Genomic DNA, 25000 nt, shown 5'->3' with positions numbered 1-25000 from the left:
GTCTGAGTGCGGTGAGGAGGAGGGAGGGTGCTGACTCTGGGTCTGAGTGCGGTGAGGAGGAGGGAGGGTGCTGACTCTGGGTCTGAGTGCGGTGAGGAGGAGGGAGGGTGCTGACTCTGGGTCTGAGTGCGGTGAGGAGGAGGGAGGGTGCTGACTCTGGGTCTGAGTGCGGTGAGGAGGTCGGGAGGGTGCTGACTCTGGGTCTGAGTGCGGTGAGGAGGAGGGAGGGTGCTGACTCTGGGTCTGAGTGCGGTGAGGAGGAGGGAGGGTGCTGACTCTGGGTCTGAGTGCGGTGAGGAGGTCGGGAGGGTGCTGACTCTGGGTCTGAGTGCGGTGAGGAGGTCGGGAGGGTGCTGAATCTGGGTCTGAGTGCGGTGAGGAGGTCGGGAGGGTGCTGACTCTGGGTCTGAGTGCGGTGAGGAGGTCGGGAGGGTGCTGACTCTGGGTCTGAGTGCGGTGAGGAGGTCGGGAGGGTGCTGACTCTGGGTCTGAGTGCGGTGAGGAGGAGGGAGGGTGCTGACTCTGAGTCTGAGTGCGGTGAGGAGGAGGGAGGGTGCTGACTCTGGGTCTGAGTGCGGTGAGGAGGAGGGAGGGTGCTGACTCTGGGTCTGAGTGCGGTGAGGAGGTCGGGAGGGTGCTGACTCTGGGTCTGAGTGCGGTGAGGAGGTCGGGAGGGTGCTGACTCTGGGTCTGAGTGCGGTGAGGAGGTCGGGAGGGTGCTGACTCTGGGTCTGAGTGCGGTGAGGAGGAGGGAGGGTGCTGACTCTGGGTCTGAGTGCGGTGAGGAGGAGGGAGGGTGCTGACTCTGGGTCTGAGTGCGGTGAGGAGGAGGGAGGGTGCTGACTCTGGGTCTGAGTGCGGTGAGGAGGTCGGGAGGGTGCTGACTCTGGGTCTGAGTGCGGTGAGGAGGAGGGAGGGTGCTGACTCTGGGTCAGAGTGCGGTGAGGAGGAGGGAGGGTGCTGACTCTGGGTCTGAGTGCGGTGAGGAGGTCGGGAGGGTGCTGACTCTGGGTCTGAGTGCGGTGAGGAGGTCGGGAGGGTGCTGACTCTGGGTCTGAGTGCGGTGAGGAGGAGGGAGGGTGCTGACTCTGGGTCTGAGTGCGGTGAGGAGGTCGGGAGGGTGCTGACTCTGGGTCTGAGTGCGGTGAGGAGGTCGGGAGGGTGCTGACTCTGGGTCTGAGTGCGGTGAGGAGGTCGGGAGGGTGCTGACTCTGGGTCTGAGTGCGGTGAGGAGGTCGGGAGGGTGCTGACTCTGGGTCTGAGTGCGGTGAGGAGGTCGGGAGGGTGCTGACTCTGGGTCTGAGTGCGGTGAGGAGGTCAGGAGGGTGCTGACTCTGGGTCTGAGTGCGGTGAGGAGGTCGGGAGGGTGCTGACTCTGGGTCTGAGTGCGGTGAGGAGGTCGGGAGGGTGCTGACTCTGGGTCTGAGTGCGGTGAGGAGGTCGGGAGGGTGCTGACTCTGGGTCCTAGTGCGGTGAGGAGGTCGGGAGGGTGCTGAATCTGGGTCTGAGTGCGGTGAGGAGGTCGGGAGGGTGCTGACTCTGGGTCTGAGTGCGGTGAGGAGGTCGGGAGGGTGCTGACTCTGGGTCTGAGTGCGGTGAGGAGGTCGGGAGGGTGCTGACTCTGGGTCTGAGTGCGGTGAGGAGGTCGGGAGGGTGCTGACTCTGGGTCTGAGTGCGGTGAGGAGGTCGGGAGTGTGCTGACTCTGGGTCTGAGTGCGGTGAGGAGGTCGGGAGGGTGCTGACTCTGGGTCTGAGTGCGGTGAGGAGGAGGGAGGGTGCTGACTCTGGGTCTGAGTGCGGTGAGGAGGAGGGAGGGTGCTGACTCTGGGTCTGAGTGCGGTGAGGAGGAGGGAGGGTGCTGACTCCGGGTCTGAGTGCGGTGAGGAGGTCGGGAGGGTGCTGACTCTGGGTCTGAGTGCGGTGAGGAGGTCGGGAGGGTGCTGACTCTGGGTCTGAGTGCGGTGAGGAGGAGGGAGGGTGCTGACTCTGGGTCTGAGTGCGGTGAGGAGGAGGGAGGGTGCTGACTCTGGGTCTGAGTGCGGTGAGGAGGTCGGGAGGGTGCTGACTCTGGGTCTGAGTGCGGTGAGGAGGTCGGGAGGGTGCTGACTCTGGGTCTGAGTGCGGTGAGGAGGTCGGGAGGGTGCTGACTCTGGGTCTGAGTGCGGTGAGGAGGTCGGGAGGGTGCTGACTCTGGGTCTGAGTGCGGTGAGGAGGAGGGAGGGTGCTGACTCTGGGTCTGAGTGCGGTGAGGAGGAGGGAGGGTGCTGACTCTGGGTCTGAGTGCGGTGAGGAGGAGGGAGGGTGCTGACTCTGGGTCTGAGTGCGGTGAGGAGGTCGGGAGGGTGCTGACTCTGGGTCTGAGTGCGGTGAGGAGGTCGGGAGGGTGCTGACTCTGGGTCTGAGTGCGGTGAGGAGGTCGGGAGGGTGCTGACTCTGGGTCTGAGTGCGGTGAGGAGGAGGGAGGGTGCTGACTCTGGGTCTGAGTGCGGTGAGGAGGAGGGAGGGTGCTGACTCTGGGTCTGAGTGCGGTGAGGAGGAGGGAGGGTGCTGACTCTGGGTCTGAGTGCGGTGAGGAGGTCGGGAGGGTGCTGACTCTGGGTCTGAGTGCGGTGAGGAGGAGGGAGGGTGCTGACTCTGGGTCTGAGTGCGGTGAGGAGGTCGGGAGGGTGCTGACTCTGGGTCTGAGTGCGGTGAGGAGGTCGGGAGGGTGCTGACTCTAGGTCTGAGTGCGGTGAGGAGGTCGGGAGGGTGCTGACTCTGGGTCTGAGTGCGGTGAGGAGGTCGGGAGGGTGCTGACTCTGGGTCTGAGTGCGGTGAGGAGGTCGGGAGGGTGCTGACTCTGGGTCTGAGTGCGGTGAGGAGGTCGGGAGGGTGCTGACTCTGAGTCTGAGTGCGGTGAGGAGGTCGGGAGGGTGCTGACTCTGGGTCTGAGTGCGGTGAGGAGGTCGGGAGGGTGCTGACTCTGGGTCTGAGTGCGGTGAGGAGGTCGGGAGGGTGCTGACTCTGGGTCTGAGTGCGGTGAGGAGGTCGGGAGGGTGCTGACTCTGGGTCTGAGTGCGGTGAGGAGGTCGGGAGGGTGCTGACTCTGGGTCTGAGTGCGGTGAGGAGGTCGGGAGGGTGCTGACTCTGGGTCTGAGTGCGGTGAGGAGGTCGGGAGGGTGCTGACTCTGGGTCTGAGTGCGGTGAGGAGGTCGGGAGGGTGCTGACTCTGGGTCTGAGTGCGGTGAGGAGGTCGGGAGGGTGCTGACTCTGGGTCTGAGTGCGGTGAGGAGGAGGGAGGGTGCTGACTCTGGGTCTGAGTGCGGTGAGGAGGTCGGGAGGGTGCTGACTCTGGGTCTGAGTGCGGTGAGGAGGTCGGGAGGGTGCTGACTCTGGGTCTGAGTGCGGTGAGGAGGAGGGAGGGTGCTGACTCTGGGTCTGAGTGCGGTGAGGAGGTCGGGAGGGTGCTGACTCTGGGTCTGAGTGCGGTGAGGAGGTCGGGAGGGTGCTGACTCTGGGTCTGAGTGCGGTGAGGAGGTCGGGAGGGTGCTGACTCTGGGTCTGAGTGCGGTGAGGAGGTCGGGAGGGTGCTGACTCTGGGTCTGAGTGCGGTGAGGAGGTCGGGAGGGTGCTGACTCTGGGTCTGAGTGCGGTGAGGAGGTCGGGAGGGTGCTGACTCTGGGTCTGAGTGCGGTGAGGAGGAGGGAGGGTGCTGACTCTGGGTCTGAGTGCGGTGAGGAGGAGGGAGGGTGCTGACTCTGGGTCTGAGTGCGGTGAGGAGGTCGGGAGGGTGCTGACTCTGGGTCTGAGTGCGGTGAGGAGGTCGGGAGGGTGCTGACTCTGGGTCTGAGTGCGGTGAGGAGGAGGGAGGGTGCTGACTCTGGGTCTGAGTGCGGTGAGGTGGTCGGGAGGGTGCTGACTCTGGGTCTGAGTGCGGTGAGGAGGTCGGGAGGGTGCTGACTCTGGGTCTGAGTGCGGTGAGGAGGTCGGGAGGGTGCTGACTCTGGGTCTGAGTGCGGTGAGCAGGTCGGGAGGGTGCTGACTCTGGGTCTGAGTGCGGTGAGGAGGTCGGGAGGGTGCTGACTCTGGGTCTGAGTGCGGTGAGGAGGTCGGGAGGGTGCTGACTCTGGGTCTGAGTGCGGTGAGGAGGTCGGGAGGGTGCTGACTCTGGGTCTGAGTGCGGTGAGGAGGTCGGGAGGGTGCTGACTCTGGGTCTGAGTGCGGTGAGGAGGTCGGGAGGGTGCTGACTCTGGGTCTGAGTGCGGTGAGGAGGTCGGGATGCTGATTCAGCCTGACCTCTCTGTTCCAGGTCTCGAAGGCCCGTTACGAGGTGGCAGAGATGCTGGAGATTATCTGTTTCTCGGGATATGAAGCACGCGGATACCAGTTCTACCGCTGCCTCCCGAATGGCAGGTGGCACAAGGAGGAGCTGCAGTGTCAGCGTAAGGTCACCCATTCCATCAGACCCCAGCACAGTGCAACCGTACACCGCCAAAGGAGGCCACTCAGTCCATCCACCTGCCAGTGCTAGCCCCTTTGAGATGGCCCAACAGTTAGTCCCACAGCCCATTCTCCTGCCCCATGAATTGGCAGTGTCACTTTCACCACACACACCCTCACACACACACACACTCACACACACTCACACACACCCACACACACACACACACACACCCACACACACACACTCACACACACCCACACACACACACACACACAGGCACACACACAGACACACACACACACTCACACACACACATTCACACACACACATTCACACACACACGCACAGACAGACACACACACACCCACACACACACACACACAGACACACTCACACACACACACCCGCACACACACACATTGACACACACACATAGACACACACACTCAGACACACACACTCACACACACACACACCCGCACACACACACGCACAGACACACACACACACACTCACACACACACACACACACACACCCGCACACACACACGCACAGACACACACACACAGATACACACACACACTCACACACACACACAGACACACACACAGACACACAGACACACACACTCACGCACACACACACAATAAACCTCACAAATCCCACAATCACAGCATTGTTGCAGTGCACAGCAGGCCATTCTGCCCGTCTCATCTGCACCAGCTCTCCCACTGAGCATTTCACTTCGTTTTGTCCACCTGCCCTCTCCCCCAAAACCTTGAAACTCCTTCAGAACAAGGGAAACACGTTTCAAAGGCTTATCACAAACTACCCCGTCACATTCTCAGGCATTACCTTCCAGAACACAATCACCGACAGTGCGGCACTCCCTCAGTACTGACCCTCTGACAGTGCCCACTCCCTCAGCACTGACCCTCTGACAGTGCCCACTCCCTCAGCACTGACCCTCTGACAGTGCCCACTCCCTCAGCACTGACCCTCTGACAGTGCCCACTCCCTCAGTACTGACCCTCTGACAGTGCGGCGCTCCCTCAGCACTGACCCTCTCACAGTGCGGCACTCCCTCAGTACTGACCCTCCGACAGTGCAGCGCTCCCTCAGTACTGACCCTCCGACAGTGCAGCACTCCCTCAGTACTGACCCTCTGACAGTGCAGCATTCCCTCAGCACTGACCCTCTGACAGTGCAGCACTCCCTCAGCACTGACCCTCTGACAGTGCCCACTCCCTCAGCACTGACCCTCCGACAGTGCAGCACTCCCTCAGCACTGACCCTCTGACAGTGCCCACTCCCTCAGCACTGACCCTCCGACAGTGCAGCACTCCCTCAGCACTGACCCTCTGACAGTGCAGCACTCCTTCAGCACTGACCCTCCGACAGTGTGGCACTCCCTCAGCACTGACCCTGTGACAGTGCGGCACTCCCTCAGTACTGACCCTCCGACAGTGCAGCGCTCCCTCAGCACTGACCCTCTGACAGTGCAGCGCTCCCTCAGCACTGACCCTCTGACAGTGCGGCACTCCCTCAGTACTGACCCTCCGACAGTGCAGCACTCCCTCAGTACTGAACCTCTGACAGTGCAGCGCTCCCTCAGCACTGACCCTCTGACAGTGCAGCACTCCCTCAGTACTGACCCTCCGACAGTGCAGCACTCCCTCAGCACTGACCCTCTGACAGTGCCCACTCCCTCAGCACTGACCCTCTGACAGTGCCCACTCCCTCAGCACTGATCCTCCGACAGTGCAGCACTCCCTCAGCACTGACCCTCTGACAGTGCCCACTCCCTCAGTACTGACCCTCCGACAGTGCAGCATTCCCTCAGTACTGACCCTCTGACAGTGCGGCACTCCTTCAGCACTGACCCTCTGACAGTGCCCACTCCCTCAGCACTGACCCTCTGATAGTGCAGCACTCCCTCAGCACTGACCCTCTGACAGTGCAGCACTCCCTCAGCACTGACCCTCTGACAGTGCAGCACTCCCTCAGCACTGACCCTCCGACAGTGCAGCACTCCCTCAGCACTGACCCTCCGACAGTGCAGCACTCCCTCAGCACTGACCCTCTGACAGTGCAGCACTCCCTCAGCACTGACCCTCTGACGGTGCAGCACTCCCTCAGCACTGACCCTCCGACAGTGCAGCATTCCCTCAGTACTGACCCTCTGACAGTGCAGCGCTCCCTCAGTACTGACCCTCCGACAGTGCAGCACTCCCTCAGTACTGACCCTCTGACAGTGCAGCATTCCCTCAGCACTGACCCTCTGACAGTGCAGCACTCCCTCAGCACTGACCCTCTGACAGTGCCCACTCCCTCAGCACTGACCCTCCGACAGTGCAGCATTCCCTCAGTACTGACCCTCTGACAGTGCGGCACTCCCTCAGCACTGACCCTCTGACAGTGCGGCACTCCCTCAGTACTGCCCCTCTGCGAGTGCGCTGCTCCGATTGGATTGTGAGCTTGATCCTGTGGCCTCCTCTGTTCCCTGGTCTCTGGTGTCTCCGAGTGATGGACGAGATTCCTCCATTGACCCAGCACTCCTCCTTCTGATCTCTGTCTGCTCCCGATCCTCCCCAGCCTTCAGTGTCACGGGGGGGGGGGGGGTTGGGGGAGTGCGAATCCCACCCGCTCTGTGACCCTCCCCAGCCATCTCACTCAGAGCGATTGGAGTTGCAGTTGTCCATTCAGCCCATCGAGTCTGCTGCACCATTTTGAATGAGCTCCTGGCTGACCTGAGCAATGTTTGGTGTTCCGGTGTTGTAGGGTCTGTGTGTACGCGCCCTCCTGTCTCCAGGCCAGCCACCCTGCATCCATTCCAGAGCGAGTACAGCGTGGGAGAGACCATCCAAGTCAGGTGTCCATCTGGGATGGGAGCTGCCGGCCAGTCTCGCTATACGTGTGGGCCCAGCCTCTCCTGGGAGCCTGAGCTGCCCCCAGAAATCCACTGCCAGTCCGGTAAGATCACGCATCACCCCCCCCACCCCCACCCCAGAGTGACCCCCATCTCCCACGCCCTTTCCTCTTCACCTCCGCTGGGGATGGGGCAGACACGAGGAACCTCACCTTGTTTTTGCAGAGCCCACGGGACATTCCCTGGGGTAGCGTCTCAGTGGAGGGCGCGGGTGGGGTCTGGTCACCTCACTGGGCTAGTAATTCAGATCCCCGAGGAATGGCCATGCCCTGTGGCCTGAAATCCCAGGACAACGTGAGGACGGCAGATGCTGGAGATTAGAGTCGAGAGAGTGGTGCTGGAAAAGCGCAGCAGGTCAGGCAGCATCCGAGGAGCGGGAGAATCGACTTTTCGGGCAAAGAGCCCTTCATCCGAACTGACTGTCAGATCTCTCCAACCACTGGGACCCCTAACAGCCACATTCAGACACCAGCTCACCAGGATAAAAGACCCTATACCCACCATGTACAAGACAAACATGATTTACAGGATTGCATGCAAAAACAACGTGTAGGACAAACAGACAGACAACTCGCAACCCACATCCACACACACCAACTAGCCACTAAACCCACAACCAGCTGTCCCTAGGAGCCACACACACAGATGACAGGAACCACAAATTGGACTCAGACAACACAACGCTCAGAGGACAAGCCAAACAGAGGACAGAGGATTTCTAGAAGCACAGCACTCATCCACGGACTCAATCAACAAGCACATAGACCTGGACTAAATCTACCGGCCACTCCAACGACCAACCCAAACCAGCAACCGGGAAGCAGCAGGAACGGAACCAAATAAATTCCAGCAGAGACAGTACAGCAGCACATCACAGGAGGCTCGAAGACCACTGAGAATGTCACCCAGACAGGGGATGAAACTTCCGCAAATCAGCTTCCCAGCTCGGTGAATACACCCAGAGTCATGGCATGCTGTGAAAGATACGGAAATTCTGGTCTCCCTGCTATAGGGAAGATGCTGTGAAACTTGAAAGGGTTCAGAAAAGATTTACAAGGATGTCGCCAGGGTTGGAGGATTGAGCTACAGGGAGAGGCTGAACAGGCTGGGGCTGTTTTCCCTGGAGCGTCGGAGGCTGAGGGGTGTGACCTTATAGAGGTTTACAAAATTATGAGGGTCATGGATAGGATAAATAGGCAAAGTCTTTTCCCTGGGGTGGGGGAGTCCAGAACTAGAGGGCATAGGTTTAGGGTGAGAGGGGAAAGATATAAAAGAGACCTAAGGGGCAACTTTTTCACACAGAGGGTGGTACGTGTATGGAATGAGCTGCCAGAGGAAGTGGTTGAGGCTGGTACAATTACAGCATTTAAGAGGCATTTGGATGGGTATATGAATAGGAAGGGTTTGGAGGGAGATGGGCCGGGTGCTGGCAGGTGGGACTAGATTGGGGTGGGGTATCTGGTCGGCATGGACGGGTTGTTTCCGTGCTGTACATCTCTATGACAACATTAACTACCTCAGCCACCGGGGGGGTGTCACTGAGTCATCACTGGTATTTGTATTCTTCTGCAGGTATCAGTAACTCGGACTGTGACCCAGGACAGAAAGCAGATGGAGAGCTGTGTGTCTGCAAGTCAGCCGATCAGGACTGTGGGTATGTTCCAGCCTGGGCCCCGTCCTGCTGCCTGCCTTTTGGAGCTCAGCTCCTCCCCGTCCACGTCAATGTAACGGGTTGGTGCATTCATTGCCACTCATTGCCACAAGGACGAGAGGCAGAGATTGGAAAGTGATGCCAGGGTGATGTGAGAAAATGCCTTTGCACTGAATTCTAGACGCATTGAGAACAGGTTTGGGCTTGGGCACATCCCCCAGTTTCTGGGGGAAGAAATTTCCCCTCATCCCACTCCTCAATGGTCTATGCCCCTAACTCTGAACCACTCCCTGGTCATTGGGACCATCCTTACTTTATTTACCCTGTCTTGTTCTGTTTGAATTTTATACATTTCTATGAGATGCCCCCCCAATTCTTTCAAACCTCCGTGAACTTACTCCTAACCAATCCAGTCCCCATCCTGACCCATCCCTCCCACAAGCTCCTGACAGTGAAAAACCTTTCTGCATTAGTGTCGTAAGACCCTGATTTTTAAACTATATCCCACAGTCCAGCCTCTCCCCCCAGGGAGATCACCCTGTCAGTATCCACCCTGCTAACACCCCACAGGATTGGTTTTACCCCTGTAAGGTGACCTGTCATTGTTTGAAACTCCAATGGGGACTAGTCCAACTGATTAAACCTCTCCCTCACACATCCCCCCCCCATCCCAGGAAGAAGTTATATTCTTCGGACACAGTTATATTCTTTCTCAAATAAAGAGACCAAAACCTTACAGAGTGCTCCAGGTGTGCTCTCACTAAGGCTCAGTGCAGTGACACTAAAACAATTCGAATGTTCGATTCAATTTCCCTTGCAATAAAGACTTCCTTGTTGTAGTTACTGGCTAACCTTACAGGATTCATTACCAGGACACTCAGATCCCTGAGCACCTCAGACTTCTTCAATCCAATCATGAGGGGCATGGATAGGGGATATAGAGGGGGGGGGGGGGGGGGGAGTCCAGATTCGATTCCCTACAGTGTGGAACCAGGCCCTTCGGCCCAACCCGTCCACACCGACCCTCCGAAGAGTAACCCACCCAGACCCATTTCCCTCTGACTAATGCACCTAACACTACGGGTAATTTAGCATGGCCAATTCACCTGACCTGCACATCTTTGGACTGTGGGAGGAAACCGGAGCACCCGGAGGAAACCCACGCAGACACGGGGAGAATGTGCAAACTCCACACAGTCAGTCGCCTGAGGCGGGAATTGAACCCGGGTCTCTGGCGCTGTGAGGCAGCAGTGCTAACCACTGAGCCACTGTGCTGCCATAACTAGAGGGCATAGGTTTAGGGTGAGAGGGGAAAGATATAAAAGAGACCTAAGGGGCAACTTTTTCACACAGAGGGTGGTACGTGTATGGAATGAGCTGCCAGAGGATGTGGTGGAGGCTGGTACAATTGCAACATTTAAGAGGCATTTGGATGGGTATATGAATAGGAAGGGTTTGGGGGGATATGGGCCGGGTGCTGGTAGGTGGGACTAGATTGGGTTGGGATATCTGGTCGGCATGGACTGGTTGGACCGAAGGGTCTGTTTCCGTGCTGTACATCTCTAAGATTCTATGACTGTCTATTAGGACAGAACAGCAATATAAATTAGGGTGGATTGGCCATGGAAAAAGTGGGGTTATGGGGAATGGGTAGGGGTTAGGGTCTGGGTGGGATACTGTTTGGAGTATCAGTGCTGACTTCCATGCTGTAGGGATTCGATGGTGTGTGTGTGTGTGTGTGTGTGTGTGTGTATGAGTGTGTGTGTGTGTGTGTGTGTGTGTGTATGAGTGTGTGTGTGTGTGTGTGTATGAGTGTGTGTGTGTGTGCGCGGGGGGGGGTGAGGACAGTGAGTGTGTGTGTGGGGGGGACATCTGCCATTGTTTTTGCTGAGAGTCACTTTGTGTATCAGTTGTTAATGTGACAAGGTGCTGAGTAAGTTGTGTGTTTCAGGAATGACAACTCCCAAGCAATAGCGATGTAAAGGCAAAGTGAGGTTGAGTGTGTACGGTGCACTGGGATGTACTGGGTCCTATATATACACCAGCCACAGGCTCCTGTCCTGTATGGAGAGTAAGGACAGATACACACACCAACCCCTTCAGCTCCACGAAGCACGGATACCTATTCACAGGCTCATTTCACACAGCAATTCCTTACTTTGTACAAAATTTAGTAAAAAAAAAATCACCTTGGCTGTTAACTGTCAGTCTTCACCAACTGGTACATTCTCCATGACCTGTGCTCCGGGAATGAGGGAGAGCAGCCGGAGTGAATTGGGATCTGGATAAGAACCAGCTTCCAGCCTGGACTGAGGAGGGATGACCCAGAGAGTGCAACAAGCTGCATGTCAGTTAGTGTGGGGGGGGGTGGGGGGACTAGCTGGCTCCTGTTAATCCGCTACGAGGTACTAAATATTGAATAAATGAACATCCACGTCCTCCTGAGAGTCTCCACCCACTCAACAACTTATTTTCAGTCCTTTGGTAATACAGTATTAGTTTAGAGCAGGCACACCCCGAACGAAGAGTGCTGATTGGTTGGAAAGTGGATACTAGTAGAAGGATTACCATGGAGAATGTGTGAGTGAGTGAGTGTGAGTGTGTATGTGAGTGTGTGTGTGAGTATGTGTGTGTGAGTGTGAGTGTGTGTGTGCGTGAGTGTGTGTGTGTGTGAGCGTGTGTGTGTGTGTGTGTGAGAGTGAGTGAGTGTGCGAGTGAGCGAGTGAATGTGTGTGAGTGTGTGTGTATGTGAGTGAGTGAGTGTGTGTGTGTGAGTATGTGTGAGTGCATGTGTGAGTGTGTGTGTGCATGTGAGTGGGTGTGTGTGAGTGTGTTTGAGTGTGTATGTGAGTGAGTGTGTGTGTGAGTGAGTGTGTGTGTGAGTGAGTGTGTGAGTGTGTGTGTGTTGATGTGTGAGTGTGTGTATGTGTGAGAGTGTGTGTGAGTGAGTATGTGTGTGTGGATGTGTGTGCGAGCGTGTGTGCGTGAGTGTGTGAGTGTGAGTGTGTGTGCGTGAGTGTGTGTGTGTGAGTGTGTGAGTGTATGTGTGTGAGTGTGTGTGTGTGAGTGTGAGTGAGTGTGTGTGAGTGTGCATGTGTGAGTGAGTGTGTGTGTGTGAGTGAATGTGTATGAGTGAGTGTGTGTATATGAGAGTATGAGTGAGTGTGAGTGTGTGAGTGAGTGAGTGTGAGAGTGTGTGTGTGTGAGTGTTAGTGTGAGTGTGTGTGTGAGTGTGAGTGTGAGTGTGTGTGTGAGTGTGTGTGTGAGTGTGTGTGTGTGTGAGTGTGAGTGTGTGTGTGAGTGAGTGTGAGTGTGTGTGTGTGAGTGTGAGTGTGTGTGTGAGTGTGAGTGAGTGTGAGTGTGTGTGTGAGTGTGTGTGAGTGTGTGTGTGTGTGAGTGTGAGTGAGTGTGAGTGTGTGTGTGTGTGAGAGTGTGAGTGTGTGTGTGAGTGTGTCTGTAAGTGTGAGTGTGTGTGTGAGTGTGAGTGAGTGTGAGTGTGTGTGTGTGTGTGAGTGTGTGTGTGTGTGTGAGTGTGTGTGTGAGTGAGTGTGAGTGTGAGTGTGTGTGAGTGTGTGTGTGTGAGTGTGTGTGTGAGTGTGAGTGTGTGTGTGAGTGTGTGTGTGAGTGTGAGTGAGTGTGTGTGTGAGTGTGTGAGTGTGTGTGTGAGTGTGTGTGTGAGTGTGAGTGTGTGTGTGAGTGAGTGTGAGTGTGAGTGAGTGTGAGTGTGAGTGTGAGTGTGAGTGTGTGTGTGTGTGAGTGTGAGTGTGTGTGTGAGTGAGTGTGAGTGTGAGTGTGTGTGTGTGAGTGTGTGTGTGAGTGTGAGTGTGTGAGTGTGAGTGTGAGTGAGTGTGAGTGTGAGTGTGAGTGTGAGTGTGTGTGTGTGAGTGTGAGTGAGTGTGAGTGTGAGTGTGAGTGTGAGAGTGTGAGTGTGAGTGTGAGTGTGAGTCTGTGTGTGAGTGTGAGTGTGAGTCTGTGTGTGAGTGTGAGTCTGTGTGTGAGTGTGAGTGTGTGCGAGCGTGTGTGTGTGTGTGAGTGTGTGAGTGTGAGTCTGTGTGTGAGTGTGAGTGTGTGTGTGTGCGAGCGTGTGTGTGTGTGTGTGAGTGTGAGTGTGAGTCTGTGTGTGAGTGTGAGTGTGAGTGTGAGTGTGAGTGACTGTGTGTAGTCCCTTGCTAACACCCTGACTCGCTGCCTTTGTATTCCCAGGTCAGCCCCAGGTTCGGAGCTGTGTGTGTATGATGTTGTAGCTGGGAGTATGCTCAGTACCTCACGCTGTGCCCACTTGGCAAGGAGATGTGTAGGCCAGGACCTGCAGCTGGTGAAGGATGGTCAGTGTGAGGACATGGACCTCCAGTGGGCAGCAGAGAGAGCCCGTCTCTCCACCTTCAGCTCCAAGAGGGAGCCCTGCGAGTTTCTCGACACCTGCTATGATTGGGAGAGGTGTGCAGGTAAGACAGGCCCGCAGTTTGGAGAGTGAATCCTCAGGCAAGAGTGCGGCAGCCTGGAAGGGTGGAAACTGGATTCCACCCCCCCCCGTCCCCCCGTCCCCGTCTGTGACCTGGGTCAGCAGGGTGGGGAACCCTGTGGCTCATCCATACTGTCAGTGGCACAGCGCGGTACCCACAATGCCATGGGGTTTAATGGCCTCCTCCTGAACAAACCTCTAGCTCTTCGGGCTGGAGGGAAAGGAGGAACAGGGGACTGGGCTCAATGATCAGCCATGATCATACTGAATGGTGGAGGGGCTGAATGGCCTCCTGCTGCTCCTGGTTTGGATGTTTCTGTGCTGTGACAGTTTGATGGTCACCCTCACTACTCACAGAGTGTTGGGCCCGTACCCACAGTGACACCCCCATGTGGAATACCGTCAGGTCACGCTCCCTTGGTGGGAGAGCAGCGCCGAGTCTCTGAGCAGACCCTCCATCCTCACTCCTCCGAGCGTCTCTGTTAACGTCACACTGAGTGAGGTGAACTCACTTGCCATGCTGCAGGTAACTCGACTGTGTTTAGGATGAGAGCCCCTTCCCCATTCGACACACACAGACTGGGGGAGGTTTGGAATTCTCCCCCATAAATGCACACCAGATCAGTAGTTACATTTCAACCTGCGAGAGATCGAGTTTTGTTAAACAAATGTATTTCGCGGAGATGGGCCAAAGGCAGGAATATGGAGTTAGGCTTACAGGGCAGCCACGATCTCATAGAACAGGCTAGAGGGGCTGAATGGCCTCCTCCTGTTGCTGTGTTCATTAAAGGACCTTGTGGTTTCCCTGACCTGGTCACCAGTGGGGGGGCCGCGTGGATCTCTGCACGGACTGAGGGTGTGATCGATCACCTGTACATACTACCCAAATCACAATGACAGAAGAGAAAAGCCAGTCGATAAAAGAGATCACAATCAACGAGGACAAAGACTTGGGGAGATTGTTGGCACTGGAGCTAACAAAGGCACCGAGACTGGACAAGAGGTATCCGAGGAAGTGAGGGGTTGGGTCACAATGTTCCCCAGAGACTGGGGAATTGAAAACATTCCAGCATTGTTAAAGAAGGATTGTGAGGATAAACCCAGTAATTACAGAGCAGTTAGTTTCATCCCTGTGTTGTGGAAATGTCAAGAAACAGTCGTTACATGGAAAAGGTGGAGAGAATTGGGAAGAGTCAATATGGATTTCTAAAGGGGAAATTATGTTCAAATAATTTTCTGGAGTTTTTGAAGAGATAACAGAGAGACTCGATGGGGGTAATGCTGTTGATGTGGTTCACATGGATTTCAGGAAGGTGTTTGGTACAGTGCCACCCAAAACACTTGTGAGGAAAGTTCTAGATGATGGAATAAAAGGGACAGCAGCAACGTGGATACAAAACTGGCCGAGTGAAAGGGAACAGAGAGGAATGGTCAATGGATATTGTTCAGGCTGGAGGAGGGTTTGTCCTGGAGTTCCCCAGGGGGTGGTATTGGGACCCTGACTTTTCCTGATCAGTATTAATGATCGGGATCTTGCTGTGCAGGGGAAAATCTCCATGTTTGTAGCTGACACTGAACCTGGAAGGATTGTAAACTGTGAGGGGGAGTTGTGTGGAACTCCAAGAGGACACTGACAAGTCGGTGGAGGGGGTGGATAGGTGGCAGATGAGGGTCAATGCAGAGAAGTGTGAGGTGATGCTCTTTGGTTGGAAGAACACTGAGAGACAATATAAAAAAGGGGGTACAATTCTAAAGGGGGGGGCAGGGGGAGCTGGGTGTGTATGTGCACAGATCATTGAAGGGGGCAGGACAGATGGAGAGAGCAGGGAATAAAGCACACAATGTCCTCAGCTTTATTAATAGGGGCAGAGAGTACAAGAGCGAGGAGGTGATGGGGAACTTGTACAAGATTTCAGTCACCAAAACACTCTTTAACCATCAATCTCTGCTTCCTGCCACTCATCCTATTTTAAATTGCATTTTCCAAACTGCCCTGGATCCCATCTTAACGTGTCTCCCATGTGGGACCTTGTCAACATCCTACCCTCCCCTTGACAAAGCCATGGTAACTCTCCTGAGATTAGTTCTATCCTTCAGAACTTTGTCCAATAGTTTCCCCACCACTGATGTTATCCTCACCGGTCTGTATTATCCTGGTTGACCCCTTGGTCCCTTCTGGAATAATGTTACCCCTTTAGCTGTCCCCAAACTCTCTGACATCTCTCAAACCTCCCTTCCATCTTCCAGCTCTGCATGCAATTAACTGCCTGTGTCCCTTATGGGCCTTACCCTCTCCATGGCTGGTTACTGGCTCCTTGTTCTCCTGGAGGGAAGGCAGCTGACAGGGGATCTGAACCTCAGAAGACAGAGTAGATTGGGAGAAGCTGTCCCCACTTGTTAAAGGAGAACGCGAGGACATGGATTTAAACTGAGGGGCCAAAGAAACAGAAGTGACGTGAGAAATTGCACTTTTTGCCCGGTGAGCGGTTCGGGTTTGGAATGCATTCTCTGGAAATGTGACGGGGGCAGGTTCAGGAGGGAACTGGATGGTTATTTGGACAGAAGTAGGGAAAAGGCAGGCGATTGGCGTCAGGAAATGACGTTCCTTTGACGAGGCTAGCGCAGACATGATGGGCTGAGTGGCCTGTGTCTGCTCCATGTGCGATGAGGCCACCAGACTGTGCCTCTGATCCATCACAGAGCAAGGGGGGGTGCACAGCTCACAGCACCGAAACCAGAGGCCACTTATATACTCCAGCAAAGCATAGACCAAAATAAACTGACTCTGTGACTCTGTGAAGTGAGAACCTCCCACGGGGCACTCACCAAGTTTCACTGTCAAATAATTTTGACGGACAGTCTTTATTTCTAACGCTGACTGGAGGCAGCGAGAGCCCAGGGAGAACTCCCCGGACTCTCACCAAACAGCCGAACCCGAGAGTAGAGACGAGGCCCTCTCGTTATTATCAAATGGGAAAAGCCCTCATCTCTGACAGTGCAGCACTCCGTCGGTACACCGCTGAAGGTACTCAAACTGGACTTGAACCCCTTACCTGCAGACTGAGGTTAGCGTAACCCACTGTGAGCCACGTTTGATGGAATGATCGATCTTGGGTTGAGTACAGGTGGGGTTGTCGGCTTCATCCTCCTACTGGATTAGTGGTGCTGGAAGAGCACAGCAGTTCAGGCAGCATCCAACGAGCAGCGTTGAAGTTTTCAGCATCTGCAGTCATTGTTTTTACCTTGGCTTCATCCTCCGGTCAGGGTCTAACACTGACCGTCTCTTTGCCTTTCCCTCAGAGTCGAGGTGCCGATGTCTCCTGCCCAATCAATGCCCGAAGGGAGATCCGAAGGATTATTGTGTCGTCTTAGGTTCTGTTGAGAGAAATGTCAGCCTTTGCATGCTGGGAGCGATGAAATGCAAGAAGGTTAACTTTCGGATGTGTACAGGCCCTGAGGAAAATCCCCAGGACCCTGTGCCATGAGGACACCCGACTGTCCCATCACAGAGTGAGGGGGAGTGCACAGTTCACGGCACCGAAACCCAGAGGCCACTTCGATTAACCAACTTTCAGCAAAGGATATACCAAAATAAATTGCTGTTAGCTCTTCCTTTCATGCTGGTACAGCTTATATTGGAACTTCACCATCTATATGACATGGAGTCTGTACATTCCAGTAAAATAAAGACCAAGTTCACAAGTTATTTAAAGGGGCTGGTTTTATTACTGCCTGTGGCTTACCTACCATCTGGCATGTATGACATGTACAGCAAATTTAACAACGTGCTTGTGCAGTCCAGGCCAATAGAAATGCTTTTATACCTCAGTCTGAGTCTTCCTCACACCTAGATGACCTCCCACTGGTAATTCAAGTACTAGCTATAATATTTCCTGTCTGAATGCTACCAGCAACACAATCTGGTGCACTTCTGCCCATTTCTCCTCTCCACTAACCTGCCGTGGTCTCCATTTCCGTCTTAGGATTCTACCTTTAAAACAATAACCCTGGGCACTACATTCTGATTCCTTTTCTGAATATGCATCAATATCTATACCATTTATTGTCTTGTCTTTCTGTTGTAAGTCCATGAGCCTTTCAGGACTAAACACTTCTGCCTGACCCTCTGCCTCTGGTGTCGACTAACTAAACCTCAACTCCTTCGTCTTTGTCTTTAGGTTTTGCTTCTTGCTGTGATTTATGATAGTGGGATCTTGTTACTACACATTCTGGAAAATCTCCAGGATATTTGTCTTTTAACTCCTCAGTTCCCTGGTATTACTTTGGCTTCTCCACAACAAAGGGCGTCACTCCCATCTTGGATCCTGCTAAATTGTTCCTAAGAACAAACTGAATTCCTGAAACTGACACTCTGTCCACTCACTCTCCACTGTTCCTTCCCCAGTCTTGAGTTGGCATTCCAACCTGATCTTACACAAGGGAAATTTCTGTCTGTCTATTCCACAAATTACCACTCTCTCGGGTAACACGTCAGAAAGAGTGCAAATACTTTCACCTCTTACTATTAAAGACTGATTATCTCCCGTATCTCTCAAAATTGTGTCCCTTCTCCCCCCTGTTCTTCATGAGTAAACCTTACCGACAGATGTGAAGGTCTTTATAGAGTTGGGGCACTAACCCAATACCCAGTCCCTGCCGAGGCTGTGCACTCTCCTGCAGTCCCTCTACATTTCTTGGGGTTTCCTTTACTACTTTCAGTAATCCCATTGCCTAGCATCTCTTACCACATATTTTCCCACAATGCCTTTCTTTAACCCCAGCACTGTGACTTTACGTGTCCCACCCTCTGGCAGTGAAAACACCTTTTCCCGGTGCCCTTCTAAACCATCGGCATAGTGAGTTTCTGTGTCCCACTCCATTACAGTGAAAACACCTGAGGCCTTTCATCTCTTTTCCACTCCCTTGGGTTTCTGTTTTCACCTGTGGTAAACTGTTCCCCAATGTGCTCTACTCTTTGTTTTGTACTGTAGGATCTCCCCTACTCCCAATTTCTATCCCTCACAGGATGAAAATCCTGTCAGAAGCTAAACTTCACCTTACGCACCAATGTATATTCATCTGCCATCTCTGCTGCTCTTCTCATTTCTTTAACTTTCTGTTCCTCCACGTGAATTCTTACCATCTCTGGAAGTGAGTTTTTAAACATCTCCAACAGAATAATCTCTCTCACAGCCTCATTGGTCTTATCTATTTCTCAGGTGCGCACCCATCTAACAAAATGAAAATGTTTAATTCTTTCAAACACAACATAAATCTGACCTGATTCCTTCTTTGTTTCTGAACCACTGTCTATACGCTTCTGGTACCAATTCATAGACACTCAAAATAGCCTGTTTGACATCTTCATAACCTCTTGACCCCTCGTCTGACAACACTGTAAATACCTCACGAGGTCTGCCCAGCAGCTTAGTCTGAACGAGCATCACCCCACAAGTTCTCTGACCACTCCATCTGTCAAGCCAATTTGTCACATGAAATAAAGAAGGCTTCGATATCTTTCTCATCAAAATGTGGCAATGTTTAACACATAATTGTATATATCGTTACCTTCATCTCTCATCCTGTTAACTTGACTTTCCTGACTCATTCGCAACTTTCAAGTTCAAATTCTCTCTCTCTTTCTGTTTGTTCAGCTAAGAACCTTCTCCCCTCTCTGTTTTTTCTCTCTCTCTCTCCCTCTCTGTTTCTCTCTCTCTCTCTGTTTTTTTTCTCTCTCTCTCTCTGTTTTCTCTCTCTCTCTCTCCCTCTCTGTTTTTTCTCTCTCTCTCTGTTTTCTCTCTCTCTCTCTCTCTCTCCCTCTCTGTTTTTTCTCTCTCTCTCTGTTTTCTCTCTCTCTCTCTCTCTCTCTCCCTCTCTGTTCTCTCTCTCTCTCTCTGTTTTCTCTCTCTCTCTCTCCCTCTCTGTTTTCTCTCTCTCTCTCTCTGTTTTCTCTCTCTCTCTCTCTCTCTCTCTCTCCCTCTCTGTTTTCTCTCTCTCTCTCTGTTTTTTTTCTCTCTCTCTCTCTGTTTTCTCTCTCTCTCTCTCTCCCTCTCTGTTCTCTCTCTCTCTCTGTTTTCTCTCTCTCTCTCTCCCTCTCTGTTTTCTCTCTCTCTCTCTCTGTTTTCTCTCTCTCTCTCTCTCCCTCTCTGTTTTCTCTCTCTCTCTCTCTCTCCCTCTCTGTTTTCTCTCTCTCTCTCTGTTTTCTCTCTCTCTCTCTCTCTCCCTCTCTGTTTTCTCTCTCTCTCCCTCTCTGTTTTCTCTCTCTCTCTCCCTCTCTGTTTTCTCTCTCTCTCTCTCTCCCTCTCTGTTTTCTCTCTCACTCCCTCTCTGTTTTCTCTCTCTCTCTCTCTGTTTTCTCTCTCTCTCTCTGTTTTCTCTCTCTCTCTCTCTCTCTGTTTTCTCTCTCTCTCTGTTTTCTCTCTCTCTCTGTTTTCTCTCTCTCCCTCTCTGTTTTTTCTCTCTCTCTCTCTGTTTTCTCTCTCTCTCTGTTTTCTCTCTCTCCCTCTCTGTTTTCTCTCTCTCTCTCTCTCCCTCTCTGTTTTCTCTCTCTCTCTCCCTCTCTGTTTTCTCTCTCTCTCTCCCTCTCTGTTTTCTCTCTCTCTCTCTCTCTCTCTTCTCTCTCTTCTTTCCTTTTCTTTACCTTCTAACTCCATTGGCCTCAATCTCAATTGAAGTTTTTCTAACTCGACTGCACTTGTCTGTTTCTCTGACCAACTCCATTACAATTTCAGTATTCCCTTTGTCCCTGGTTGAGCCCAATTCTAACCTGTTCACTAATTCTAAAAGTATGTCCTTCCTCTGTCTTTCTAAACTTTTTTGGCAAATTTGGGAATCATCTTCAAACCCCAGAACCTCGTTAGCAATCTTAAGAGCCATTTCCCTCACTTTTAATTTAACCCAATAACCAAAATTAAACAAATGGTCTCAGCTAAGTTTCATTTCCAGATCGAGGACACTAAGCTGCAAGTGTTTAAATCTGCTGGGATCTTTCATATCCCAAATCTGTCCAAGTCACAGACCTGAGCTCCAAAACTGTTATGACACGGTGGTGAACCCCTTTGTTAATTAAACCAAACATGCAGAAAAGTTCACCTCACCTCGTAATCTGTTAAAAAATGAGTGTCAGAGAACTCCCAATCTCCACTATTTAAAGAAAATAACATCAATTTATTCTTTAACTCTAAAAGTGAACATTAAACAACAACTATTCACAACTCTACACCTCCCTTTCTCTGAACTGCTTACAATCTGCCTCCAACTCTATAATAAAATGCTGTTCCAATAAAACACTTATTAAAATTATGTCAATTTAATTTCAAAACCACACAGCCGTTGTCACCTTCTCCTTCCAGCTAGAGAGCTCCCTGGGTCGTCATCTTTATTTTTACAGTGAATCTGTTCACATGATAGAAAGTGTTTCCTAATTTCTTGAATCTGTGTTGGTGACAGTTGCTCTGTTTGACTTTCAAAATACCTGCCTTTTTTTATAAGTCATGATTAGAGTGTTGCTGGAAGTGCTCAGGCAGGTCAGGCAGCATCCGAGGAATGTCCCGATGAAGGTCTCCTGCTGGAAACGGTGATTTTCCTGCTCCTCGGATGCTGCCTGACCTGCTTTGCATTTCCAGCACCACTCTAATTGTGACTCTAATCTCCAGCATCTGCCGTCCTCACTTTTGCCTTTTTTATAACCCCAACATCCGATCATCTCATCGGTTCAATGTTGGCAAAACAATAAACTCAAACTCAAATAGCTTTTAGTATCCTGGGGCATAACTTAATCTGATTGGTTAAATTTAAATTGGTGTCAAAACAGCAACCAAAACTTAGGTATCAATTTCACAGCCAAATCTTACATATTTTCAATTTTCCAGTACACTGTGGGACTGCCATCTAGTCATATACACAGATGCTTGTAATCTCTCAATTCAAAACAGCATTCACTCTCTCTTAAAGGTATAGTACATGCACACAACTTCATAACACTGCAGTCTTCCTAGCCTCTGACCTGCTCTTGTAGCCACCATGTTTATATTGTGAGTCCAGTTGTGTTTGTGATCCAGGTAATCTCCAGGATGTTGACACTGGGGGATTCGGTCATGGTAACACCATCCAGGGGTAGTGGTTAGATTGTCTCTTGTTAAACACAACCCAGCCCCAACAGCCCTCAGGGGGAAAGACACCCACAGATTCACTCCCCTCCGAGGGAAGACATTCCTCCTCATCCCTGTCTTCAATGGGTGAGCCCTTATTCTGAGACGATTCCCTCTGGTCCTAGTCTCTCCCTCACAAGGGGGAACAACCTTCCCACATCTCCCCCTGTCACATCCCCTGAGAATCCTGTACGTTTCAGTAAGGTCACCTCTCATCCTTCGAAACCCCAATGAGCACCGGCCCAACCTCCTCAACCTCCCCTCATAGAACACTCCCTCCATCCCCAGGATCAGTGAGGGAACCTCCCCTGGATTGACTCTGATGCCAATCTATCGTTCCTGAGATAAGGGACCTCAAACTGCTCACGTATTCTAGCTGAGTCCTGACTACAGTTACCACAAAACCTCCTGACTTTTATCCAGGCTCTGCCTCCCTGTCCTGAGGGGTTATGGGTCAGAAAGCTGAGGAACATAGAACAGTGAACAGTACAGCTCAGTACAGGCCCTTCGGCCCTCAATGTTGCGCCGCCCTGTCATACCAATGTGAAGCCCATCTAACCTCCACTATTCCATGTACGGCCAGATGCCTGTCCAATCACCATTTAAATGCCCTTAAAGTTGGTGAGTTTATTACTGTTTATGGGGAGTGAGGAGATGGGGTGAAGGAGACGGAGGAGTGGATGGGGGAGGGGATGGGGTGTGGGAGACGGGAGAGGGGATGGGGGAGGGGATGGGGTGTGGGAGACAGGGTGGGGGATGGGGTGTGGGAGACGGGGATGGGAGACAGGGGAGGGGATGGGGTGTGGGAGATGGTGGAGGGGATGGGGTGTGGGAGATGGGGGAGAGGATGGGGTGTGGGAGATGGTGGAGGGGATGGGGTGTGGGAGATGGGGGAGGAGATGGGGTGTGGGAGACGGGGGAGGGGATGGGGTGTGGGAGACAGGGTGGGGGATGGGGTGTGGGAGACGGGGATGGGAGACAGGGGAGGGGATGGGGTGTGGGATATAGGGAGGGGGTGGGGTGTGGGAGATGGGGGAGGGGATGGGGTGTGGGAGATGGGGGAGGGGATGGGGTGTGCGAGGCGGGAGAGGGGATCAGGTGTGGGAGACGGGGATGGGAGACGGGGGAGGGGATGGGGTGTGGGAGACGGGTGTGGGAGACGGGGGAGGGGATGGGGTGTGGGAGGCAGGGGAGGGGATGGGGTTTTGGAGATGGGGGAGGGGATGGAGTGTGGGAGACGAGGGGTGGGGATGGGTGTGGGAGACGGGGGGTGGGGATGGGGTGTGGGAGACGGGGGAGGGGATGGAGTGTGGGAGACGGGGATGGGGATGGGTGTGGGAGACGGGGGAGGGGATGGGGTGTGGGAGACGGGGGGTGGGGATGGAGTGTGGGAGACGGGGGGTGGGATGGAGTGTGGGAGACGGGGGGTGGGGATGGGTGTGGGAGACGGGGGGGTGGGATGGAGTGTGGGAGACGGGGGGTGGGGATGGGTGTGGGAGACGGGGGGTGGGGATGGGGTGTGGGAGACGGGGGAGGGGATGGAGTGTGGGAGACGGGGATGGGGATGGGTGTGGGAGACGGGGGAGGGGATGGGGTGTGGGAGACGGGGGGTGGGGATGGAGTGTGGGAGACGGGGGGTGGGATGGAGTGTGGGAGACGGGGGGTGGGGATGGGTGTGGGAGACGGGGGGTGGGATGGATTGTGGGAGACGGGGGGTTGGGGATGGGGTGTGGGAGACGGGGGGTGGGGATGGGGTGTGGGAGACGGGGGGTGGGGATGGGGTGTGGGAGATGGGGGAGGGGATGGGATGTGGGAGACGGGGGAGGGGATGGGGTGTGGGAGATGGGGGAGGGAATGGGATGTGGGAGACGGGGGAGGGGATGGGGTGTGTGAGACGGGTTGGGGATGGGGTTTGGGAGACGGGGGTGGGGTTGGGGTGTGGGAGATGGGGGAGTGGATGGGGTGTGGGAGACGGGGGAGGGGATGGGGTGTGGGAGACGGGGGTGGGGATGGGGTTTGGGAGACGGGAGAGGGGATGGGATGTGGGAGACGGGAGAGGGGATGGGGTGTGGGAGACGGGGGTGGGGATGGGGTGTGGGAGACGGGGGTGGGGATGGGGTTTGGGAGACGGGGGAGGGGATGGGGTGTGGGAGACGGGGGAGGGGATGGGGTTTGGGAGACGGGGTTGGGGATGGGGTTTGGGATACGGGTTGGGGCTGGGGTTTGGGAGATGGGTTGGGGATGGGGTGTGCGAGATGGGAGAGGGGATGGGGTGTGGGAGACGGGGGAGGGGATGGGGTTTGGGATACGGGGTTGGGGCTGGGGTTTGGGAGACGGGTTGGGGATGGGGTGTGCGAGATGGGAGAGGGGATGGGGTGTGGGAGACGGGGGAGGGGATGGGGTTTGGGAGACGGGGTTGGGGATGGGGTTTGGGAGACGGGGGAGGGATGGAGTGTGGGAGACAGGGGAGGGGTTGGGGTATGGGAGACAGGGGAGGGGATGGAGTGTGGGAGACGGGGGAAGGGATGGGGTGTGGGAGACAGGGGAGGGGATGGGGTGTGGGAGACGGGGATGGGAGACGAGGGAGGGGATGGGGTTTGGGAGACGGGGGTGGGGATGGGGTGTGGGGGACGGGGGAGGGTATGGAGTGTGGGAGACAGGGTAAGGATGGGGTGTGGGAGACGGGGGAGGGGATGGGGTGTGGGAGATGGGGGAGGGGATGAGGTTTGGGAGACGGGGGTGGGGATGGGGTGTGGGAGACGGGGGTGGGGATGGGGTGTGGGAGACGGGTTGGGGATGGGGTTTGGGAGACGGGGGTGGGGATGGAGTGTGGGAGACGGGTGTGGGGATGGGGTGTGGGAGACGGGGGTGGGGATGGGGTGTGGGAGACGGGTTGGGGATGGGGTTTGGGAGACAAGGGTGGGGATGGAGTGTGGGAGACGGGGTGGGGATGGAGTGTGGGAGACGGGTGTGGGGATGGGGTGTGGGAGACGGGGGTGGGGATGGGGTGTGGGAGACGGGGGTGGGGATGGGGTGTGGGAGACGGGTTGGGGATGGGGTGTGGGAGACGGGGGAGGGGATGGGGTGTGGGAGATGGGGGAGGGGATGAGGTTTGGGAGACGGGGGTGGGGATGGGGTGTGGGAGACGGGGGGTGGGGATGGGGTGTGGGAGACGGGTTGGGGATGGGGTTTGGGAGACGGGGGTGGGGATGGAGTGTGGGAGACGGGTGTGGGGATGGGGTGTGGGAGACGGGGGTGGGGATGGGGTGTGGGAGACGGGGGTGGGGATGGGGTGTGGGAGACGGGTTGGGGATGGGGTTTGGGAGACAAGGGTGGGGATGGAGTGTGGGAGACGGGGTGGGGATGGAGTGTGGGAGACGGGAG

General features: G+C 54.6%; 1 protein-coding gene across 1 annotated transcript; it reads left to right on the top strand.

Annotated features, from left to right (window-relative positions):
* The first annotated feature begins 4268 nt into the window (after positions 1 to 4268).
* Positions 4269 to 17172, top strand: LOC140492596 (complement component C6-like). The gene is made up of 5 exons (XM_072591595.1): positions 4269 to 4421; positions 7206 to 7397; positions 8926 to 9007; positions 13208 to 13449; positions 16767 to 17172. Exons 1-5 carry the CDS (start codon positions 4319 to 4321, stop codon positions 16949 to 16951), a joined length of 804 nt encoding a protein of 267 aa, XP_072447696.1. The 5' UTR covers positions 4269 to 4318; the 3' UTR covers positions 16952 to 17172.
* The last annotated feature ends 7828 nt before the right edge of the window (positions 17173 to 25000 follow it).

Source organism: Chiloscyllium punctatum, chromosome 2 (genome assembly GCF_047496795.1).
Source record: "Chiloscyllium punctatum isolate Juve2018m chromosome 2, sChiPun1.3, whole genome shotgun sequence".
Taxonomy (NCBI): domain Eukaryota; kingdom Metazoa; phylum Chordata; class Chondrichthyes; order Orectolobiformes; family Hemiscylliidae; genus Chiloscyllium; species Chiloscyllium punctatum.
The sequence above is the reverse complement of the archived record's forward strand: the minus strand, read 5'-3'. Positions and strand labels throughout refer to the sequence as shown.

Excerpts from the sequence above, each read along its gene's own strand:
- LOC140492596 (XM_072591595.1), top strand. The coding sequence starts at position 4,319 with ATGCTGGAGATTATCTGTTTCTCGGGATATGAAGCACGCGGATACCAG. Across the intron at positions 4,422-7,205 it reads GGAGGAGCTGCAGTGTCAGC|GGTCTGTGTGTACGCGCCCT; the intron begins GTAAGGTCACCC and ends CCGGTGTTGTAG. Across the intron at positions 13,450-16,766 it reads TGATTGGGAGAGGTGTGCAG|AGTCGAGGTGCCGATGTCTC; the intron begins GTAAGACAGGCC and ends CCTTTCCCTCAG.